The 22,353-nt window shown below is 35.3% G+C and overlaps 1 protein-coding gene across 2 annotated transcripts in view; it reads right to left on the reverse strand.

Annotated features, from left to right (window-relative positions):
* Nucleotides 1-9,887: 9,887 nt before the first annotated feature.
* The window catches only part of lpcat1 (lysophosphatidylcholine acyltransferase 1), a 29,540-nt gene continuing 17,074 nt past the window's right edge, over nucleotides 9,888-22,353 (reverse strand). Inside the window, exons 5-13 of one of the 2 annotated variants that reach the window (XM_067361454.1) lie at nucleotides 20,539-20,597; nucleotides 19,781-19,815; nucleotides 19,207-19,261; nucleotides 18,816-18,898; nucleotides 18,520-18,645; nucleotides 12,466-12,619; nucleotides 12,227-12,319; nucleotides 11,939-12,080; nucleotides 9,888-10,615 (exon numbers count right to left, since the gene is read on the reverse strand). In XM_067361454.1, the coding sequence (XP_067217555.1) occupies nucleotides 10,419-10,615; nucleotides 11,939-12,080; nucleotides 12,227-12,319; nucleotides 12,466-12,619; nucleotides 18,520-18,645; nucleotides 18,816-18,898; nucleotides 19,207-19,261; nucleotides 19,781-19,815; nucleotides 20,539-20,597 (944 nt within the window). In that variant the 3' untranslated portion in view covers nucleotides 9,888-10,418. The remainder of the gene's footprint in view (nucleotides 10,616-11,938; nucleotides 12,081-12,226; nucleotides 12,320-12,465; nucleotides 12,620-18,519; nucleotides 18,646-18,815; nucleotides 18,899-19,206; nucleotides 19,262-19,780; nucleotides 19,816-20,538; nucleotides 20,598-22,353) is intronic. The other variant, XM_067361453.1, reaches the window with a different exon arrangement.

Consider the following 22,353-nt stretch of genomic DNA (forward strand, 5'->3'; position numbering starts at 1 on the left):
ACCTCAGTTCAAATCTCGCTCAGAGTGGGTCAAGCAGGACTGGTTATATTTGGCGCCTTGACCCAGATGGTAGTGAGGTTTAGGGGGGTGAATGTAACGGAGGCAAGCTAGTAAGAGCTGTGCATGTAAACCTCACTCCCCTGGCCTCAAGAAGCGTTAAAGAGACTTCTGTCTTTAGCATTTTTGTTAGCAGGCCCTCCTCCCATGCCAGAGACACTGGTTCAAATCTTGCCCTGAGTGGGTCGAGTAGGACTAGTTACATTTGCTGTCTTTAGCACCCTTGTTAGCCTCCCATGCCGGAGACGCCGGTTCGAAACCCGCTCTGAGTATGTTTTTTTCAAAGAACAGTTCACCCAAAAACATTTTCATTTACTTAACCTATTCTGGTTGACAGATTGAATTGTAAGCCTTCACTCTCATATAATTCAAAACATTGCGTGCAAAGACTACATCAAAATGACAAACCACAAACTACATGACGTTTGGTCACATGATATTCGAGAACCAATGAGGTTTGATGTTAAACCTAAAGTACACTTAATGAGTGTTTTGAACGTGTACATCTGAAACATTCTTCAAAATATATTTTTTGTGTCCTGCGGAATAAAGAAAATCATGCAAGTTTAGAATGGCATAAGGGTGAGTAAATTATCACATAATTTTTGCATGAATTATCCTTTGAGCAGGCAGGTCAGTTTTTCAGTACATCCGTCACTCAGGTGCCTTATTATGTGCCCCTGACTGACAACACAACTGTATGTGAGTTGGAGTATCTAAGCTCAGGCTGCATGGAGTAGAGAGACAGACGGATACATGGAGGGTCTGTGACACTAGAGCAGTCTGTTCAGTGTGAGGTGGGGGGTGGGGTAGGGAAATGAGATGAAACTGACATGCTCCATTGACTGAGCTTTGGAAAATTACTCACTGCTCTGAGAAACTGCACACAGCAGAAATTCAATAAACCTATGAACTCTTGGCACTGTTGAGTGATGCTGATATGCTCAAGGTTTCAAACCACAATTAAGAGCCTATTGCTGTTTATCCATGAAAGATTCTAAAATGCAGCATTGCTAATAATTTATTTATTTAAGAATGTAAGATAATTGAGGTCTCTGACACTTATTATCCAATAAGTATAACGATTAACTGATGCAATAACATGTAACATTAACAGATACAGTGTTATACTCCATTTTTAGAATACTTTTTAATTTTTATTATGTTTAATGTGGAAAATCTGACAAGTGCTGTTTTCTATATTCTCTAGATATTGATTTATGTTTGTCTCTTTAGTAAGGCAAACAATATTTTGCACATACTACCAATTTTGGGAACACTTGACATAATTGTATTATTATTATTATTGTATTCTATTAAATTATTTTTATTTATTGATTCATGTCGCTAAAAATGACTGTCCTCCTCCCTATAGGTCATTTTTTCAAGCACCTTATTATGAACTATATTTACATTTTAAAGTCATACACTCTATAGCTGGGGTAAAAAGTAATGAGTGTCGTGTTACGTCTGTCGTCATGAAATGACGTATGACCGTCATTACCTATCAAAATGCGTGTTCATTTAAATGCAGTGTGTGGACATTTTACACAGTCCCTTACCTGCAATTTGTCCTATTCTCATTGAGCAAAACTAATTTTTTTATTAACGACTACACCTAACCAACCCTAAACCCTAATGAGCACATGCGTTTCCTGGGATCGAACCCATGATCACAAGATTGCATATTGTTGTATATTGCACTGATCTACGAATTGAGCTACACAAAACCCAAAACATGACACAGATAAAAGAGTACAATGCATTAAAATGAAAGTGTCCTGTTGTCGATAGGGGCGCAAATTTAGTAAATACTCCTATGGGTTGTATTTCAGGAAAGTGACAAACGACCTATGGGTGTATTGGTTGGAGCACATGTTGTTCATTCGTTCGTTTGTTCATTCATTCATTCGTTTATTCATTCATTCATTCATTCATTCATTCATTTGAAGTAAGTGGCTGTAAAAAAATCAAAAGTTGAGAAAACTTACAATTTTAGGTCAAGTTGAGTTGTCTCAACTTTCCAAATGGTGCTCTATTGGATTGAGATCAGGGGCTTCATTTATAAAGCGTGCATATGCAAAGATTTGATCTTAGAGTGTAAGTAAGTAAGTAAAGTTTATTTATATAGCACCTATCACAGACAATGAGGGGTCACAAAGTGCTTTACAACAAAAATAAATAAACATAAATATACTCTACAAATGCCATCAATACAAACAGGCAAATCGTATTGTTAATTAAAAGCTTGTCCAAAAAGATGCGTCATTAGATGTTTTTTTAAAAGACTCCACAGAACCCATCGTTCTGAACTTTAAAAGTGCCCTAGAACTTCTTTTTAAAAGATGTAATATAAGTGTAAGGTGTCCCCTGAATGTGTCTATGAAGTTTCAGCTCAAAATAACCCATAGATTTTTTTTTTTTAATTAACTGTCTATTTTGGGGCATCATTAACTATGCACCGATATATAGGTTGCGGCCCCTTTAAATCTCGCGCTCCCCCTCCCCCGGAGCTCGCGCTTGCCTTGAACAGCATAAACACAGTTCACACAGCTAATATAACCCTCAAAATGGATCTTTACAAGATGTTCGTCATGCATGCTGCTTGCATACATCGGATCATGTAAGTATAGTATTTATTTGTATGCATTACATTTGATTCTAAATGAGTTTGAGACTATGCTGCATGGCTAAAGCTAACATTACACACTGTTGGAGAGATTTATAAAGACTGAAGTTGTGTTTATGCATTATACAGACTGCAAGTGTTTAAAAATGAAAATAGCGATGGCTCTATTGTCTTCGTGAATACAGTAATAAACGATGGTAACTTTAACCACATTTAACAGTACATTAGCAACATGCTAACAAAACATTTAGAAAGACAATTTACAAATATCACTAAAAATATCATGTTATCATGGATCATGTCAGTTATTATTGCTCCATCTGCCATTTTTCGCTATTGTTCTTGCTTGCTTACCTAGTCTGATGATTCAGCTGTGCACATCCAGACGTTCTGCCCTTGTTTAATGGCTCGATCATGGGCTGGCATATGCAAATATTGTGGGCGTACACCCCGACTGTTACGTAACAGTCAGTGTTATGTTGAGATTCGCCTGTTCTTCTGAGGTCTTTTAAACAAAAGAGATTTATATAAGAAGGAGGAAACAATGTAGTTTGAAACCCAGTGTATGTCTTTTCCATGTACTGAACTCTTGTTATTCAACTATGCCAAGATAAATTCAATATTTAATTCTAGGGCACCTTTAAAGGAAGAGAGTTCCAGAGTGTCGGAGCTACTACACAGAAAGCACAATCACCTTTTGTCTGAAGATGTGTTCTGGATATACAGGGAGTGCCGAATTATTAGGCAAGTTGATTTTCTGATCATATTTTTTTTCCAAGCACATTTTACCAATTCCAATCCACATCAATCTTAATAACTACTATTAATATTGTTTTTAATCATTTATAAGTGATATATAATTGTTCATGAAGGCTGGAAATGAAGAATGCCCTATATTCAGGTGTGCAGAATTATTAGGCAGGTTTTCTTTTACAGATAAAATGAGCCAAAAAAGAGATTTAACTCAGACTGAAAAGTCAAAAATTATTAAATACTCATGAGAAGGACGCAATACTAATGTAATACTAGAAATTGCAAAGTTAAAGCATGACCATTGGACAGTGAAATGCTCATTAGGTCAGCGGGGTCATACAAAAACAGCTGAAGAAGAAAAGACACGTTAACTGCAAAATAATTAAGAATTAAGGTGAAGAATTAAGTGTGAAACCATCAGGAACCCTTTAGTCTCCAGCGCCACCATTTCCCAGTACTGAAACCTACCTGGAGTCTTCAGAAGTGTGAGGTGTCAGGATGTCAGAGACTTAGGTTAGGTGGCAAGAAACTATCCTGTACGCCATTACACCACCAGCAGCCTGTACCATTGATACAAGGCAGGATGGATCCATGCTTTCATGTTGTTTACGCCACCCTACCAACGTCGCAGCAGTCCAGGCAACGAGTTTTTCCAGTCTTCTGTTATCCAATTTTAGTGAGCCTGTGCAAATTGTAGCCTCAATTTCCTGTTCTTAGCTGACAGTAGTGGCGCCCATTGTGGTCTTCTGCTGCTGTAGCCCATCTGCTTCAAGGTTTGTCGTGTTATGCCTTCAGAGATGCTCTACTGCAGACCTCAGTGGTAACATGTGTATCTGCTGTAACCCAAGTGGCCGGTGAGTGTATATGTATATATACTATATATATACTATATATATAGTTACAAAATATGCAGTTGGAGCAGCTGACAGTTGATCAAGTCCCTCATTTCATTTGCTCAGTTAGTGGCTTCTGCAGTGTGCTGTGATCACCCCTGATGTGACAAAGACACACACTAACTAGACAAGTTCTGGCAAGCAATCACTAAAGCTAATTCAATGTTATGCAACAATGAATGGAAATCTGTCTTCATGATAAGGGCTCTGACATCCACTGTCACCGCAAAGATACGGAAACTGTTTTTCTGCTTTTGTTTAGTGACAGCCGCATTTGAGTCATCACACTGAGGGCCATATTTAAATCTCGTCTGTCGTGAAATTAAAAAAGTTTTATTGCGGCAAGTTCAGTATCTTTGAAAGACCCATTATAAGATTTCACAGTCACACAGCCCCGTTCCTATTTGCCATCGCTGCAGTTTGTCAAACATAAAATGTTAATTGGATTGCTAAGTGAGAAATATCGCATCCAATAGAATCCACCTCCAGTCAAAATATTGGGAAAAAGCAATATTTCAAATGAGATTTTAATTTGGATAATCTTTTGAACTTTAATAGAGCCCGAGCCAGTGGGCATATTGAGATTACCACATCATTATTAAACAAAAGTGACACAAAACCATCAATTCTCAGTCCGTGACAGATAAACGCTTTCCACTGCACAAATAATATTAGTTCTGCCTACTGACGCCAGCTCTTATCTGCCTCTGGTTTATTGGGTTCACACTGCTGTCAGGTGCTGAGAGATTTGACAGAAATGTTTGCATATATGAACAGCGGCACACACGTATATATGTTGGCAGATCCTTGGAGGAAGCCCGAGGCACGGAGAATGAGACTAGTCCATATCGGTGGTTTAATGAAATTCTCCCTGCTCATCAAACACGGGCAGAGAGTGATTATACATGGAGAGGGACAGACAGATGAGATGAAACGTATGCTTTCCAAATATCACCCTCCATATTCCATATCATTACCATATTAATGCCTGCCATAAGGATGGACGTGTCATGGGGTCGGACTGATAGTCACAAACATTTGTGGATTCAGGTGATGACACAGTCATTGCTTCAGATTGTCTGTGATACCGTCCTATTGTATGCTGCTGTGTTATAATCTTCAGATTCAGCATTAGGTGACTTTCTTCCAGAGTCATGGTGTGATATTCAATTCAACAGTTTGGAAATCTGAATTTCCAGAAATGGAAGTTGTTGGCCTATTGCGCATACAGTTCACATTTGTAAATTCACATTTAGCTAATTTCATTATTGAATAACATTACACATTTACTGAACTGAACCACATCAACACTGAACTGACTTGAGCTGAATAATGACATTATTGTGTTCTACAGAGCTGCTTTATAGCAGAATTTAAATTTCTCATATTTAAAGCTGCTGTCCGTAACTTTTTTTATTTGGTTAAAAACGATCCAAAATCAATTTTTGAGCAAGTACATAACCAGCCAGTGTTCAAAACGATCTCCTTACCTCAGCCCAATTCACAATGGTAAGCTTGTAATAATGTTTTTGAATTCAAATGGTACTGGTGGGTTTCAATCTGAAGCAATGACTCCGTTAGTCTTTGCGTCATTACATCACATCTGTTTACATAAAGAAGGAGTCCCAGCTAGTAGGCTATATCATGTGAGGATGCTGCAGGTGGCGGATCATTTATATAATTTTCTCACTGCAGCTGGAATAATTAAATTTATCATTTTGATGGCGGATTGTAATCCAGAAAGGTCCAAATGACAATCATCAGTGACAACTGGAGATTCAACCATAGTCAAAAGCAAAAGATTTTGGACTGCGGAGTGGCTACAGAAATTGAAATCTACAGGTAATGCTAATTCACACTAAATACACATAGTCATGCAATGCTGATAACATTAACAATTTGAGAACAGTAGTATAACAAGTTATACAAGTATAACAATTATAATAATTTGCAAGGTTTGACGTGATCCGAGCTAAGCGATCATTAGATTTAATCACATTAGTATAGCGCGATTTATTGTAATGCTTTTTTTCTCAGTTGGTCCGAACAAAAGTGGCAGACATGTTACTTGTTCAGGTGACATTTTCCAGTGAAAATTCTTATTTTGGTCATACCAAGATGTAGAATGTGTGATTCCGAAGAACATATCCACAACAGTGCGATGACTTACTAGATTAATCCGCGCTGAGGTGCCGTGCTGATAAACAACCCACGTAAAGATGATAATAACGACATTTGCATGTTTCAAACAGAGATGGTGACAAAGGGTGCTTTCACATTAGCACTTTTGGTGCGCACCCGGGTTCGATTGACGTCAGAGTTCGGTTTGGATGATGTGAACACTGTCTTCTGAACTCGGGTGCGCACCCGCGAACCGTACCCGAGTCCGCTTAAAAAGGGTCTGGGGTGCGGTTCAAGTGAACTCCGGTACGGTTCGCTTCTGATATGAATGCAAACGTACCAAATTGCGGAAGTGAACCGCTATTAACGCCGTATTATTTGATGATAATGTGTGTTTGTGTTTGTGTGTGTGTTTCACTCACTTTCCCGACGAGTGTGACTGACGTGCTGCAAACAGAGAGCTGTAGTGTAACGTTAGCCTTTCGTATTTCTGCTCACCTTCAGCATTCTACATTCGCGGCAGATAGACGCAAGAGACGTTATGAACAAAACCAACGGTTCAAAAACAAAAATATAAAAGTAAGGAGAGCAACGTTATGCTTTTTGCCGCCTTCTCCTGCGCCATCGTTACTAAGCAACATAGTAAACAGCTGCTGGTTTGATGACGCAAACGAACCGCGGGTTGGACCCAAATAATATAATGTGAACACAGTCCAGTGGAGGCAGGGGGCAGCAACCGAACTCGGGTTCGGTCCAGGCAATCGAACCAAGTGTGAAAGCACCCAAAGAGGCAAAACTGACAAACTGCTTTTAAACACAAATTATGATTTTTAACTGCAACCGCTGCCGTCTGTCAGTCAAATAATAGCAGTGATTGGGAACTTCAACTATAACAGTAAATAAAACTTGCTTAGACAAATCAAAATTAAAACCTGCGGCTCGTGACGACACATTAATGTCCTAAGACACAAAACGATCGGTTTGTGTGAGAAACCGAACATTATATCATTTTTACCTCTAATACACCACTATGTCCAACTTCGTTCAGCTTCCTGTTAGTGAGGTCAAAAAACGCGTTGTGATGACGGAAGTGATGTCTCGCCCATATACTTCAATGAGCGCGAGACATCACTTCCGTTGTCAGAGCGCGATCAGACCTCACTAGCCGGAAGCTGAACGAAGTTGGACATAGTGGTGTATTAGAGGTAAAAAATTATATAAATACTGTTCGGTTTCTCGCACAAACCGATCGTTTCGTGTCTTAGGACATCAATGTGTCGTCACGAGCCGCAGGGTTTAATTTGGATTTGTCTATGGAAGTTTTTTCGACTCTTATTGTTCAAGTTCCCAATCACTCCTATTATTTGACTGACAGACGGCAGCGGTTGCAGTTAAAAATCATAATTTGCGTTCGACTGAAGAAAAAAAGTCATCTACATCTTGGATGCCCTGGGGGTAAGCAGATAAACATCAAATTTTCATTTTTGGGTGAACTATCCCTTTAAGTTTATTACCGTAAATCTAATGTGAAACAATGTGTTGTATAAAGCGCTAGGCTATATAAATAAAGATGACTGACATTTTGTAAATCATAAAATAGTGCTATCGGATCGATTAACCTACAAAAGTTTGTGTATATATATATATCCAGCACTGTTTTAAATGTAAATTTGTTTAATGTATATCAGCGTAGATGCTTTGCTCCTGCAGCTAAACGCACTGTGCATAACTGTCTATATTTACAAACCTGTTTTACAATAGCAGAATGATCATTCAGATCTCCACAAGACTGAAATATTTTCCATGAATTGAAGGCAAATGCTCTGAATAGTCAATCCACAGATATTAAAACTACTGCGAGCTGAATAAGAAAATGACCTTACAAAAATCACATTTGACTAACTCACACTTTCTGTCAGACCTTACAAATGTGACTCCGCTCCATCCATTCATGTAAAAGGAAAGCGAAGAACAAAGAATTAGACTGGAGGAGAATTTCAAGGGCACTTTGGCTAATTCAGATGACCAGGTTGCATAGCAACTTCATCCATTCAGTCCATCTGAGTGTCAAATCCTGCTTTCCATGAGCCGTTTCAGATGATGTCATTATCTATTAACAGCTTGGACACAGGTGGCAAAATGCTCCACTTTCAAGAACCCAAGAAGCAATTCTTAGTCTATTTTTACAACAGGGATGATGTAATGCTTTTCCTTGCGGTCTATCCAGAGATTATTTGGGGCGCTTTGTTAATGTTATAGCGACACCCCGTGGTGCAGAGAAACATTCTTTTATGTAAGTTTCTCTAACAAATGACATCATGTGTTTGCATCGTAGGCTTAGGTGACAGATCAGAGAGGAGTGAAAGAAAAAGGTGGGCGAGGGAAGAAAAAATAGAGCAAGAAGAAGAACAGAGAAATAAAATGGAAGAGAATGTGAAAGACTAACAAGTGAAAATGTATGAAAACAGAGAGACATGAATAATGAAGACACATTTAGAGGACAGAGAAACATTCATCAGCCAGGTTAAGTATTCTATGCTCATGGAATTTTCTTATATATAATAATAATAATACAGATAAAAAAAAAAATAAAAAAAGCCCAATGCCAATTTTTACTTTTAGCTTTCACAAAGAAAATTATTTAAATATATAGGCCTAATTAAACGCTCTACCCTGATACCATATCGAATTTATGTGACTCTATGACGTCATATTCTAGAAGGTGCTTCTAAAAGAAACATTGTAACATCCACTGAAACATCCTTTACAACCGCTACCACACACAATTGACTGAATGATTCGAATTTACTCTTGATTTTTGTGGCTATATTGCGCCCACTTGTGGTGAAGTCCTGCACTGCAAATAAACTCCTACACTGGAGTTGCGTTCTTTTCTTTAGTGTTGTCAAGTCCTAATTGTCGGTATTTGGATCTTGTTGCATATTCTTTCATTTTAAATGGTCTACAATAAAAAAATAAAAAAAATTCCCCCTACATCAATGAAAAAGCACTAATTCATAAACAAATGTAGATGATTTTACAAACCAGAATATATATGTATATATAATATTGTATATAGTGTTGCATGAAAAAGTATGGGAGTGTGCTTTTTAAATTATTTTTAAATACTGTGGAAAGGAAGAGTTGACTTTATGACTCAATAAGTAAAACCATTTAACACAATATAAAAAATATTTGGGGAAAAATAATAGATTATACTTAGTTTTGTACTGATAACACCTGTGATTTTAACCAGGACAGGCTACCAGTATTATTGTGTTCTTAAACACTTGTTCATCTTAATGAAATAGTATGAATGTGTTTGTAGATATAACAGACTTCTTTGAGTTAATTATGTAGTGTAATTGATGAAAGAATTCCTTTTGTGTAAAAGCCAACCCGAGACCTTTACAGATTCTCTCAAATTTTCTTTTTAGTAATATATTTGTGAAGCACGTGGTGGTATGTGTGGTTTGTTTTCCCTGTTCTTCCTCCTGCTCTATTTTTTCTTCCCTAAACTTTTTTTTTCCAATATATTTGTGAAGCACGTGGCGGTATGTGCTGTAATATTGCCACACTGTTAATATTGCACCTCAACACCCTGAAAGACATCAGCCAAGACTTGTTTGTTTTTTTTGCATATATTAAAACCACACACTCATGTTATAAAGCAAACAACACTTTATATAGAAAATCTGTTATAATCTCTCAAAAAGGAGGAAAAAAAAGCAAAAAAAAAAAAAAAATGCAATGCAAGGCATTCAAATGTAGTCAGTTTGGTTTCCATTCGTAAGATCTGTCAGAAAACGAACCGCCTTCCCTGGGGTAATGTACCCAGATGCAAATTCCGATTCAACTTCAAGATAACGTCTGTCATCACCTCTCCTGTACACAGAAATACACACATGCACACAAAAACACCCTCCCACACTGAGGGTGACAGGCTGTGATAGTAAAAGCTGCTTTTAGTCCTGTTTCTTGCTGTGTGCTGCACTGTGAGTGTTTGGATCTCGAGGGCTGAAGTCAGCACAGAAGCCGTTAGTTGAAGGCCGAGGCTCTGAGGGTGAAGTGGATTCTCTGGAGTGTTGTGGGATTGGCTCTCGGAGACAGTGGTACTGCTCCACAAAATCGGGACATTTCTCCATAAACCCGCAAAAATTATCTGCCACAAAACAGAGCATGTTTACAAGGTAATACATACCAAATATGAGACAAATTTCATTAATACAACTTTGTGCAAACTCATAATAATCAGGTATCTATTTCCAAAAGAAATATATATTTTTTTTTAATAAACATTTCTTCAAGTCAAGTCAAGTCAAATTTATTTATATAGCGCTTTTACAATTGGTAATTGTTTCAAAGCAGCTTTACATATTAGAAGCACAGAAAAAAAGGGAAGTGGTTAAAAATAAGCTGTACAAACAAGCGTGGTAATATGTAACATATACAAGATGATGCTACATTAAGCCAATGTCGGCTGACTCCCAGGGGTGGAAAAAAACCCCTAGGAGAAAAACCCAGCGTGCTAGCACTGGGAAAAAAGCCCTTGGAAGATATATATAATATATGTAAATGGATATGGAGATCAAAATCTGAATTATACATTTTTATTATAGAGAGTAAAAATAGATGTAGTATCAGCATGTAGTATCCACTTTGGCCAATGATTTTTTTTTTTTTTCCTAGTGGTCCCTTGTTAAAAAGAAAAGCATTTAATTGTATTGAATGTGCACTTTAAGTGTACTTAAAAACTTAAGTAACTTACTCAATATTACATTGAAAGTTACTACATTTTAAATATATTTACTACACTGCAACTTTATCATTACAAATGTATAATTAGAAGTAATTATAAAATTACATATAAAGATGTACTTAGGTCCTACCTAGTGATTCACTCTAAAGATCAATATAAAGTGCATTTAATATACATTAACTATAATATATTTTCATTAAACTGTAATTAACATGCAGTGTTAATTATCATTAACACTGACAATTGTATTAATGATAATTAACCCGAAATCCTTAAAAATATATACTGTGAACTGAACAGTATATTTTTCCATAATAAGTACTCTTGATAAATATAGTAAATACAGTAATTCCCACTCAATATTTTTTAACTCAAAATTAACATGTAACTGTCATTTTAACAGTAAATTTAATTCTGATTAATTCTAATTTGGTAATTATAATGAAACAATAAGCCAAAAAAAAACAAAAACAAAAAAAAACACGTTCAGCCAAATATAATCAAGGACCAGAGAACTATTCATTTTATAACTATTTTATAACACTTTAATCATTTTGCTTTCTGTGACCCCAAACAATGATGAAGTGAAGCCAATCTCAACCGAACAGATTTAAAGTAGCAAAGAAGTTTTAATTTCCTTATATTCTGTGTTTATAATAAAGCAAGCACAAACACCTAAGCAATCAGACAATCAGTTATCATGTAAATCAAAGTAAAGGGTCCTACCAAATGTGATCTTTCCTTTGTCTTGGCAATCTATGGCCCTGAAGAGATCGCAAACAGCAAAATCTCCAACGCCTAGAGCTGTTTTCAGAATGACAGCCAACTCATCTTCTACAACTGCTCCATCCTCCTGTGCTTCAAACATCTGGACACAAGAAAAAGTCCACCAGTCTCAATGTTAAAAACAAATATTAAGAATGCATAATGCATATTGATTTTGTGAGGTTTTAACTCATACGAATCCAATCTTGTCTATTTGAAATAACGAGAGATTGTAAAAACCCAACTCACCCTGAAGGCCAGTTTAATAGTCTCCAGATACCTGAAAGGTCTACAAACCACTGACAGGGCGATGACATACTCTCTCACATCCATCTTCCCGTGCTGGAAACAATTCATTCAAATGTCACCACTGTCTGACAGACATCATGTAAACGCACAAGTGATTACAACTGATCTGTTTGAAATGCATGTTCATTTGTTTTCCATTCAGTCACGCTCTAATAAAGATCTTTTGATAAATGTTTAACCTCCTCAAAAAGTGAGTAGATATCCTGGACTGCTTCTGTCATGGATTGATTTAGGTACTGAGCAAAACCCTCCAGATCCAGCCTGCTTCCACACAGCTTACGGGCCCTGGAGGCTTCTTCATGCAGGACTTCATCAGTGACCCTCGTCTTCAGTCTAAGAGAGAGAGGACAAAAAAAAAAAAAAAATCATCCATTATTAACTTTTTTTTATTGTTATTAAACAAATGTGCCACTGGCTGGTGAACTGAGAAAATGTAAGACTTGTTAAAATATTAAAATATTTCAAACTAGAAAAATGTTATATAATAATGTATCTTAATAATAATAATAATAATAATAATAATATCTTTTATTATATAAATCTGATGCAAGTGAATAAATTAAATAAAACAAGAGACATATACACTACTTTAAAATCAGTCACTTTTGAAATGTTATTTTAAAGAAATTGACACTTTTATTAGCAACAAATGTGCCAATGGCTTTTGAATTGAGAAAACTGAAGTCTTGTTAAAATATTAAAATATTTCAACCTAGAAATTATTATACAGTGATATATGATAACATATCTTAGACTACTACTACTACTACTACTACTACTACTACTACTAGTACTACTTTCCTTTTTTATCTGATGCAAGTTAAGTAAGCAAATAAAACTAGAGACATACGCCACTTTAAAATTTTGGAATCACTTTTGAAATGTTATTTTAACCCTGTGTTGTTGGGGATGTTTTCATCCACTATGAGGTGTTTTAATTTGGCCACAACCTTCTCTGTGTTTCAGCAAATGGAATGATTTTTGGTGACAAACCTTATTTTGATACATATTTTGGGAAAATGCTTTGAAAATTTTCAAAACCTCAAAAATACACTGTGGAAAAATTTACTACCCTTTCGTTATGTTTGTGGATGAAAACATACACTAAATTAAACTGCTGTAAAAATGTATCAGATACATTTTTTTTTTCAATTTTTTTGCATAAATCTGTTAAATCAACCTCAGTCCTGATCAAAACTACTAAATATATATATAAAAAAAAAAAACTATTTATACACTATATATATATATACACACACATATATATATATATATAAAAAAAAAAAACTATTTATACACTATATATATATATACACACACATATATATATATATATATATATATATATATATATATATATATATATATATATATATATATATATATATATATATATATATATATATATATATATATATATATATATATATATATATATATATATATATATATATATATATATATATATATATATATATATATATATATAACACTATAATGTACTGTTATACTCCATATAAAAGCCAGAAACTAAGCATTTTTTTTTTTTTTTCACAAGCCTATCTAAAGGGTTAATAGTGCCACCTGGTGATCAACTGTAAAAATGAGAAATTTTACCTCTTCCCAACAGGGAAAACCACCATAAATCAAGAACGCATGATTATATGGTGTCATGGCTTTGCAATCAAAAAATGTCATTATAATGGAAGTCAATGGGGCAAAAACAGCCACAAACAGTAAATGAGGGAGAAAAAATTAAAATCTGATGCTGCACAAAAACTAACAATGCATCAAAACCAATGTTGTTACTAATCTTTCACATGTCCAAGACTGGATTTTTTTTTTTTTTTTTTTTTCCTTTTATTACAGTCCACAATCACTTTTTATATTGAAAATAAGAAATTTTGTGTGGGTTTTTTTTTTCCCCAAATCAGTGACATCATTTATAAACATGGCAATAAAAGAGTAAAAATTGAAAGAAATATTTATCTGATACATTTTTACAGCAGTTTAATTTGGTGGATGTTTTCATCCACGAACATAACGAAAGGGTAGAAAATTTGAACAATGCGCAAGGGTTAAAGAAACTGACAAACTTTTTTTATTTTAAAACAAATAAGCCAATGGCTTGTGAATTGAGAAAAACAGACTTAAAAGCAGTTAAAATATTAAAATATTCTTATGTGCTAATTTGGTATCCATGTGTTGTCTATTGAACTAACTATAAAATGCTGTGGACCATATCATATATCATATCATATGCGATGCAAGAGTTTTTTGCTAGTTTCATCCCAACAAGGTTGTCATTTTCATGTCCAGTGCCCACGTTGTTTAAATAGCAAATGCACTCACGCCCATCTGTTCGCCCATGGGCGTGCTGGTCTGAAAATGAGGTGTGTTCAGGTGCATTATTGGCGTGTTGCTATTTTGAGGCAACTGAAAACGACTGCGTCACTGACCAACAAAAACCTGGTCTAAAGTCAATGGAGCAGTATTTATTTCTATTTAAAGGGTGTGTTAGTAATATGCGCCTATAAGCGGATGCACAATGTTTGTTACACACACACACACACACACACAGGGAAGCACAGCAGCACACAAACATGCCAAATATTAAAAATAAAAGGATTGCAATCTAAAAGATTATTATTGAATACATAAAGATAAAAATGTCTGGCGCACCAACCATTTTTTCTATCGTTAAACTAGCTAAAGTGGATTCGGACACGCCCTAAGTGCACCTGCACCATGCGCTTCAGACTATGTGCTTAAAACTTTTTAGAGATACTGGGCCCCATTTTAAAAAATCTGAGTACACTTGCATTTCTAGCACGTTACTTTTTGGTTTAAAAAAAGAAAAAAAAGAAAAAGTAATATTTCTCTAGAAACTCAGAGAATTGTTATTTTGAGAGATGAAGGTTGTTCCATGAACTACTGTCTTGAAAGAAGAGAGCAAACTGGATCTAACCAGCACATTTAAAGAAGTGGACAACCCAGAACAACAAGAGGACAAGAACATCAGGGTCTCTAGTTTGAGAAACAGACCCCTTGCTGGCGCTCAGCTGGCAGCTACATTGATTGGGACACACTAAACAGCTTTTCATCACTAACAGTGAAAAGAAGACTCTGAGATGCTGGGCTTTCAAGAGTTTCAAAGAAAAAGTCACATCTGACACTGGCAAAAAGAGAAGAAAAGGGGCTGGATGGGCAAAAGAACAAAGACTGAATGGTAAAAGATTACAAAGTATAAAAGAGTATTATTGATGGATGAATCCAAGTTTGAAGCATTGAGTTATTGTGGGAACAGTTTGAAGGAGCATCCTACAGGCCAATAACACCTACGGGAAGCACAGCAGAATGCATGAAATAAAACTTCAGCTGAACCTCTTAATAAACTGATTGCACAGGGTCTGTGCTAATAGGAAACAGAAGATTTTTTTAAAGAAATTAATACTTTTATTCAGCAAGGACGCATTAAATTGACCAAAATGGACTGTAAAGATGCTTATAATGTTACAAATGATTAAAAATGATTTTCTCAAATAAATTATTTTTTTTAATATACTTTCTATTCAAAGAATTCTGGAAAAATGTACCATGGTTGATTCACAAAACATTAAGCAGCACAACCGTTTTCTATGTTGATAATAAGAAATATTTTTTGAGCACTAAATCATTCAGGATATTACTTAATTTATTAAAAAACAAAATATGTAAATGTCTTCATTGTAATTTAAAGCATCTTAGGTGAATAAGTGTGTAATTTTTTTTTAAATAACATTTCAAAAGTGATTCCAAACTTTAAATTAGTTTATGCCTCTTGTTTTATTTGCTTAGTTCACTTGCATTAAAAAAAAAAAAAAAAATGTTATTAGGAGCCAAGCACTGAATGTGCGTAGGCACCTATTGAAATCTTTAGTTTTTTTCTTATTATTATTCCGCTCTGGAAGTCTATGGCAGCCCATAAAACTCTATGGGGGGAGCATTTCACTAAATATATGCACTATATTAGCCTATATATTCATTATATTTAATTTACCGTTAGTAAGATCTAATTTAACACATGGTTAAATTTGTCATGAAAAGTTATGACAGTATCTGTAAATTATTATATTTCAAAAATTAATTAGAGTAGAAAAATAATTGAAAAATATTTGAGTGTTGAGTAATATATCTAAAAAATAAATAGCACATGGATTTAATAGTTTGGGATCTGTTGTTAATTGTAACCTTTAATATTATAGTAATGTGCAAGAAAGGGCTCCCTGTATACATTTATAGTTTTTTTTTTTTTAATCAAGTGTTTTTTTATACTTAAATTTTAATTTTAATTGAATTTATTTAAAGAGAGAAAGACACAATGTGTTCAATAAGCCACTGTTTAATAAAAAAAAGAAAAAAAAGAAGCAATTTTATGTTTAGTTTTCTCCCCCTGCTGTACCGAACCCGTACTGAACCGTGACTTCATTACCGAGGTACATACTGAATCATCATAATTGTGTACCGTTACATCCCTAATAATTATATATTATATAAGATTTAAAAATATACAGACCGAATTACTTGCAGTTAATGGTTTTATTTACTTGTCAAAGCCCATTTTTATTCACCCTTGATGCTTAGTGAATGTTATATTGTGACTCTTATTACAGCAAGCTTTTATATTTTGACTCTTATTACAGCAAGCTATGTTTGTTGATTCTATTTCATCATCATATTCACTAGGGGGCACCATGTTCACTGCCAGATGATAAGCATCAGTACAAACCAACTCACTGCTGTACCACCAGTGTAAAATCTATCATCAGCTTTTAATCCTAAGCAAATAACACCCATGTTTAACTTTTCATTATGAGTGCAGTGCTGGCAGGCAAAGAGCTGCGTTTGATTTTTTCATCAATCAGCACAGCGCTGCTCATACTATTGAACATAATGGTTATTTATGGTGTGGCTCTACTGAAGAATCATGGATCAATACTATGATATGTAGAGCCAAGCAGTGGATGAACATGCTAATAGACTGATTGGCTGGATGGTTGATTCAACCAGTGACCAAATCCAGCACCTCGTGTCCCTGAGACCTCATAAACATTTTATAACCTACTTAACTAAAACATAAGCACTGATTGTTTCAACCTAGAAATTGATAGATCAAGTATGTTATTTCATAAGACCTGCTGGTCTGCTAGATACACCTATGGACCTCCCAAAGTCCAAGCCTGTTCAGAGATCATCTGGTGCACACTGTGCAGAAAAAAATAAATAAAGTAAAACAAAAAGGCTAGCACTTCTAACAAGCTCTAATGTGACAGACCCACTTTAAGCAACTTCCAGGAACCACAGGAAAACTTTCGACTGACTCTCTTCCTGTTATTCTGATACTGAAGCCTTGTCAGGTTGGTCATTCCTTAGTCACTCACCAACTCAGGACATCCTCATGATAATAATGCTAAGTATTGTATGGTATCAAAGTCATGTTTACAAGATTTGGGGTTGCTAGCATTGCATATTTACGTCTTTTGCATGGAAAAAAATTCTGAACCACGTACATTTTTATAAATTCTGTAACAATGTACAGTAATAGATGATGAAACACTCATCAACGAATGAGGAAATTACAAACTACCTTTCAAAAGTTTGGGGTCAGTAAGGTTTTTTAAATGTTTTTGAAAGAAGTCTCTTATGCTGACCAAGACTGCATTTATTTATTGATCAAAATACAGTAAAACTGTAATTACTACTACTACTACTACTACTACTACTACTACTACTACTACTACTACTACTACTACTACTACTACTACTACTACTACTACTACTACTACTACTACTACTACTACTACTACTACTACTACTACTACTACTACTACTACTACTACTACTACATAATTATTATTATATAATCCATAATATAAATGTTTAAAACAGTTTATGTATTATTACTGCTTAATATTTTCGTGGAAACCACATTAAATTTTTTTAGGATTATGTGATAGATAGAAAAAAGAAAAATAACAGCATTTATTTGAAAGAAATTGATCTTTTGTTCAATTTAAAACATTTTATAAATATGAATATAAATATAAATTTCCTTAAAACAAAAACAAACAAACAAACAAATTCATACTGACACCAAACTTTTAAACGGTAGTGTATGCCATTAACTGCACCAAGTGTACGTTGTCCTAGATGTCATGTGGTGGTGATTCTATTAAATCTACTGAGCTACTCACCCCAAATGTCGTACCAGTCTGGAAAACTCCAGCAAGCAGGTATGTCTGGGCAAACGCAAAGGGCCTTTGTCCATAGCAAGCTGGCAGTCCTCAAAGGAGTAATCGATAATGGGCAACCCAAGCGCCCTATGGAGAAAACACACAGAATGAAAACTGATTACTGGACAATATGGCCTTTTAGAATGACTGTATATTGAGGAAGAAGTGTAAAGTTAAATAAACAGACTTCAAAGTTCTTTTGATCAGCATGAAATGAAGTGAGAATAAAATCGTTGTTGTGATAAAAATCCACTTACTTGGCCATGATGCGTCTTACATTGCTGGCAAACAGGGCTGGATCCTCCTTCTCTTCTTCTGATGGGGTATATGTAGGAAGATACTTGACAGACAGAATTGTTTTTTATTATTATCATCATCATCGATATAAAGAGATGAAAAATCTTCAACGAAAATTAGAAATGTTGGGAGTGGCAACTAACTGAAATAAATATGTTTGAAAAGTACTAAAACATAAGTTAAAGTACTAAAATTCATGACTAAAACTGAAAAAAAAAAAAAACTAATAAAAACATAAAATTACTAAAGCTTAAACTGAAACTATAAAAGATAAAAGCTAATTCAAAACATTATTATAGTATATAAATACTAACATAAAACTGACATTTACACCAAAATGTGAGTTCTCACCTCTATTTCTATGAAGTTATGTAGCTGACATAACGTGAGCCATAAAATCTTAAACCTGAAAAAGATCATGTATTTAATTTTAACTCACCAATATATACTTGTAAGCACATAAAACTTGAGCATTAGTCTACACCCAGAGAACTGGCTTTTCCATAAGGCAAAACTGTCATTATAATATACTGAGAGGAAGGATAAGGATGGTAAAGGGAAAGTTCACCCAAAATTAAAAATTATGTTTTATTATAATTATGCAAGTTATTTATTCACCCTCATGTCATTTCAAACCTGTATGCATTTCTTTCTTCTGTGGAACATAAAGGGAGATATGTTGTTAACTAAACAGTTTTATTTTTGGTTTCCATTGATTTCCATTGTATGGACAAAAAATACAATGGAAGTCAATGGGAACCAAAACTGTTTTTTCTTTCTTCTACTGCATTTTTCAAAATATCTTCTTTTGTGTTCAGTAGAAGAAAGAAACTCAGACAGGTTTGGAGTGACATGACGGTGAGTAAATGATGACATTTTTCATTTTGGGGTGAACTGTCCCTTTAAAGGAACTCAATAGACTCACGCTCCAGGCCCTTGCCACGTCCATGAGATTGTATCCTGTCAAGGAAGTGAGAAGAGAAAGATGTAAATGAATGGGATCAGCATCTCAAACAAAAACATGAGTCCTATACAGGCAGTATCCACTTAAATAAGTAACTAGCCTACACACACACACACACACACACACACACACACACACACACACACACACACACACACACACACACACACACACACACACACACACACACACACACACACACACACACACACACACACACACACACACACACACACACACACACACACACACACACACACACACACACACACACACACACACACACACACACACACACACACACACACACACACACACACACACACACACACACCAGACCTAACCACTTGAACTTGCTCCTCTAATGGAACAACCTTGAATCTAAGGGGCCCCATACTAAATTCCAGTAGCAATAAATGCTTAGAGAAGAGCCAAGTTTTCCAGGGAGTCTGAATGAAACCTGATTGCTGGGCTTTTATTATTTATGAGAGAAGGAGACAAAGACATAAGAGACAGACAGATAAAAAGAGAAAGGTTTCAACAGTGGAAAAAAAAAAGAGAGAGAGAAAAAAATGTATTGCATATTTGATTGGGCTGTGGAAAATAAATTCAAAGTCTTCATGATTGAAGACAAATAATACACAGCTGCAAACAGAAAGTATGTGGTTCAACAGTGACAATAATGACACACCCTGTTTGGGCATTCAGGTTATTCTCACCATCTCATTAGGATACCGCAACAGCACAGGCTGCACAGGAACACCAGGAATGAACGCACCTACAGGAAAGGAGGGACAAAAGGACTGTAAACGAGTGGGAATCAGAGAGAACCTGTGCTTTGACCTTGTTCCATTCCAAGGGCTGGGTGTGGCATTTAAACTATAGCCTGTCCCATTTGAAACATGACCCTTCTGTGTGACTGTGGGTGTGATCTTAAGTATCCAAATCCACTGACCTCATCCAGCTTCAGCTTTTTTAATATTCAGATATATCATTGCAAACCAACTACTTGCAAACATTCAAGCTTTGCAAGATGGCACACGATATAATGAATAATAATAAATCATTTAGAGGATTCCATCATTATACAATCATAACTTTATGAGCTGAAGATTCACTTCAAGAGATCTTTACACCTTTAAGTGTCTTTTGTTGAGGCTGGATGCTTATTTTGTCAAATCTTAATTTTTGAAAGTCTTTAATCTGGGACTGCTTCAAAAAAAAAAAAAAAGGACATGCAGTACCAAGGACACATGCTCATATATGACAATTAATTAAATGTATTAAAAAATATTTAAAATTATAATGTTACAAAATAATCATATTTCAAATACTTTATATTCAAAGAATCCTGACAGAAATTTATCATGGTTTCCACAAAAAGTATTAAGCAGCACAACTGTTTTCAACACTGATAATAAATATTTCTTGAGCAGCAAATCAGCATATTAGAATTATTTCTGAAGGATCACATGACTCTGAAGACTGGGGTAATCCAGCTTTGCCATCACAGGAAAAAATAGCATTATAAAATATATTAAAATAGAAAAGAGACATTTTAAATTGAGCCCCAGTTTGTGCCAGTCAAATCTCATCACTTCTGGGAAAGTGTAGAGAGACGCGAGATGCCCTTCAGCTTACAAGCAGCTTCTTATTACATGGTGTTAATAGAAACTGACCAACTCTCCACAGAGATTAAACTCTCTCACCTTTGATAAACTCTCTCACCTTTGATAAACTCAGTGCAACTCTCTTATACAGAACAGGTCAATGCAAATATAGAAAACACCCATCATTCATTTGCATCTTTCACCATAGGGATGGCATTTGACTACAGCTTGGTTTATACTTAAAGCGTCCACATGTGCACAAGTGTGCCTGTACTTTTTAGGCAGAGCAGAACCGCTGTAAATAAATGTCAAATGCACCAGTTTTTTGGCTACACAGTTGCAGCTCCTCTGTTTTTCAATACAATAAAATGTGATGAATTTATCTTTAAAAAAAAAAAAAAAAAAAATCCAGGTTTTTGAACAGTTTGCTTGCTGTATACACTTATTGTGCATTTAAATGTTATATCAATTCATAAAAGTTTTTTTTTTTAAAGGCCATTTGATGCTTTTTAATGTTGAGGTGTTTGGCCAATCACTTGGGTCTTTGTAGAAACTGGAAAACAGTATTTCAGACAGAATGGGAATAGAGGTGCTGCAATACACAATATGTGAAAAATCATGTTTGTTTTTTTTGTTTGTTTTTTGGGGGTGTTGAAGAAGAAGAATAAAACACATTCCTGCAGACTATAGCCGCTTTTCCACAGTCAGGCCGAACAGTTGTTAGAATGGTAAGGAACTGTTCCAGTTGTGTTTCGACTTGAGCCTGGTATGGCACGGCACAATTACAAACCGCTCTCGGCTCGGAATTCTCGGCACGGTTGTCTAATCATGCTGATAGAATCCATGAAGTGACGTCGCCACTCAGGATTGGTCACTTGCCTGGCTACCAGTTTCTCTGTAGCTGGCTAAGTGCTCTGATTGAAA

This window comes from Chanodichthys erythropterus, chromosome 15 (assembly GCF_024489055.1).
Source record: "Chanodichthys erythropterus isolate Z2021 chromosome 15, ASM2448905v1, whole genome shotgun sequence".
NCBI classification, from domain to species: Eukaryota; Metazoa; Chordata; class Actinopteri; order Cypriniformes; family Xenocyprididae; genus Chanodichthys; species Chanodichthys erythropterus.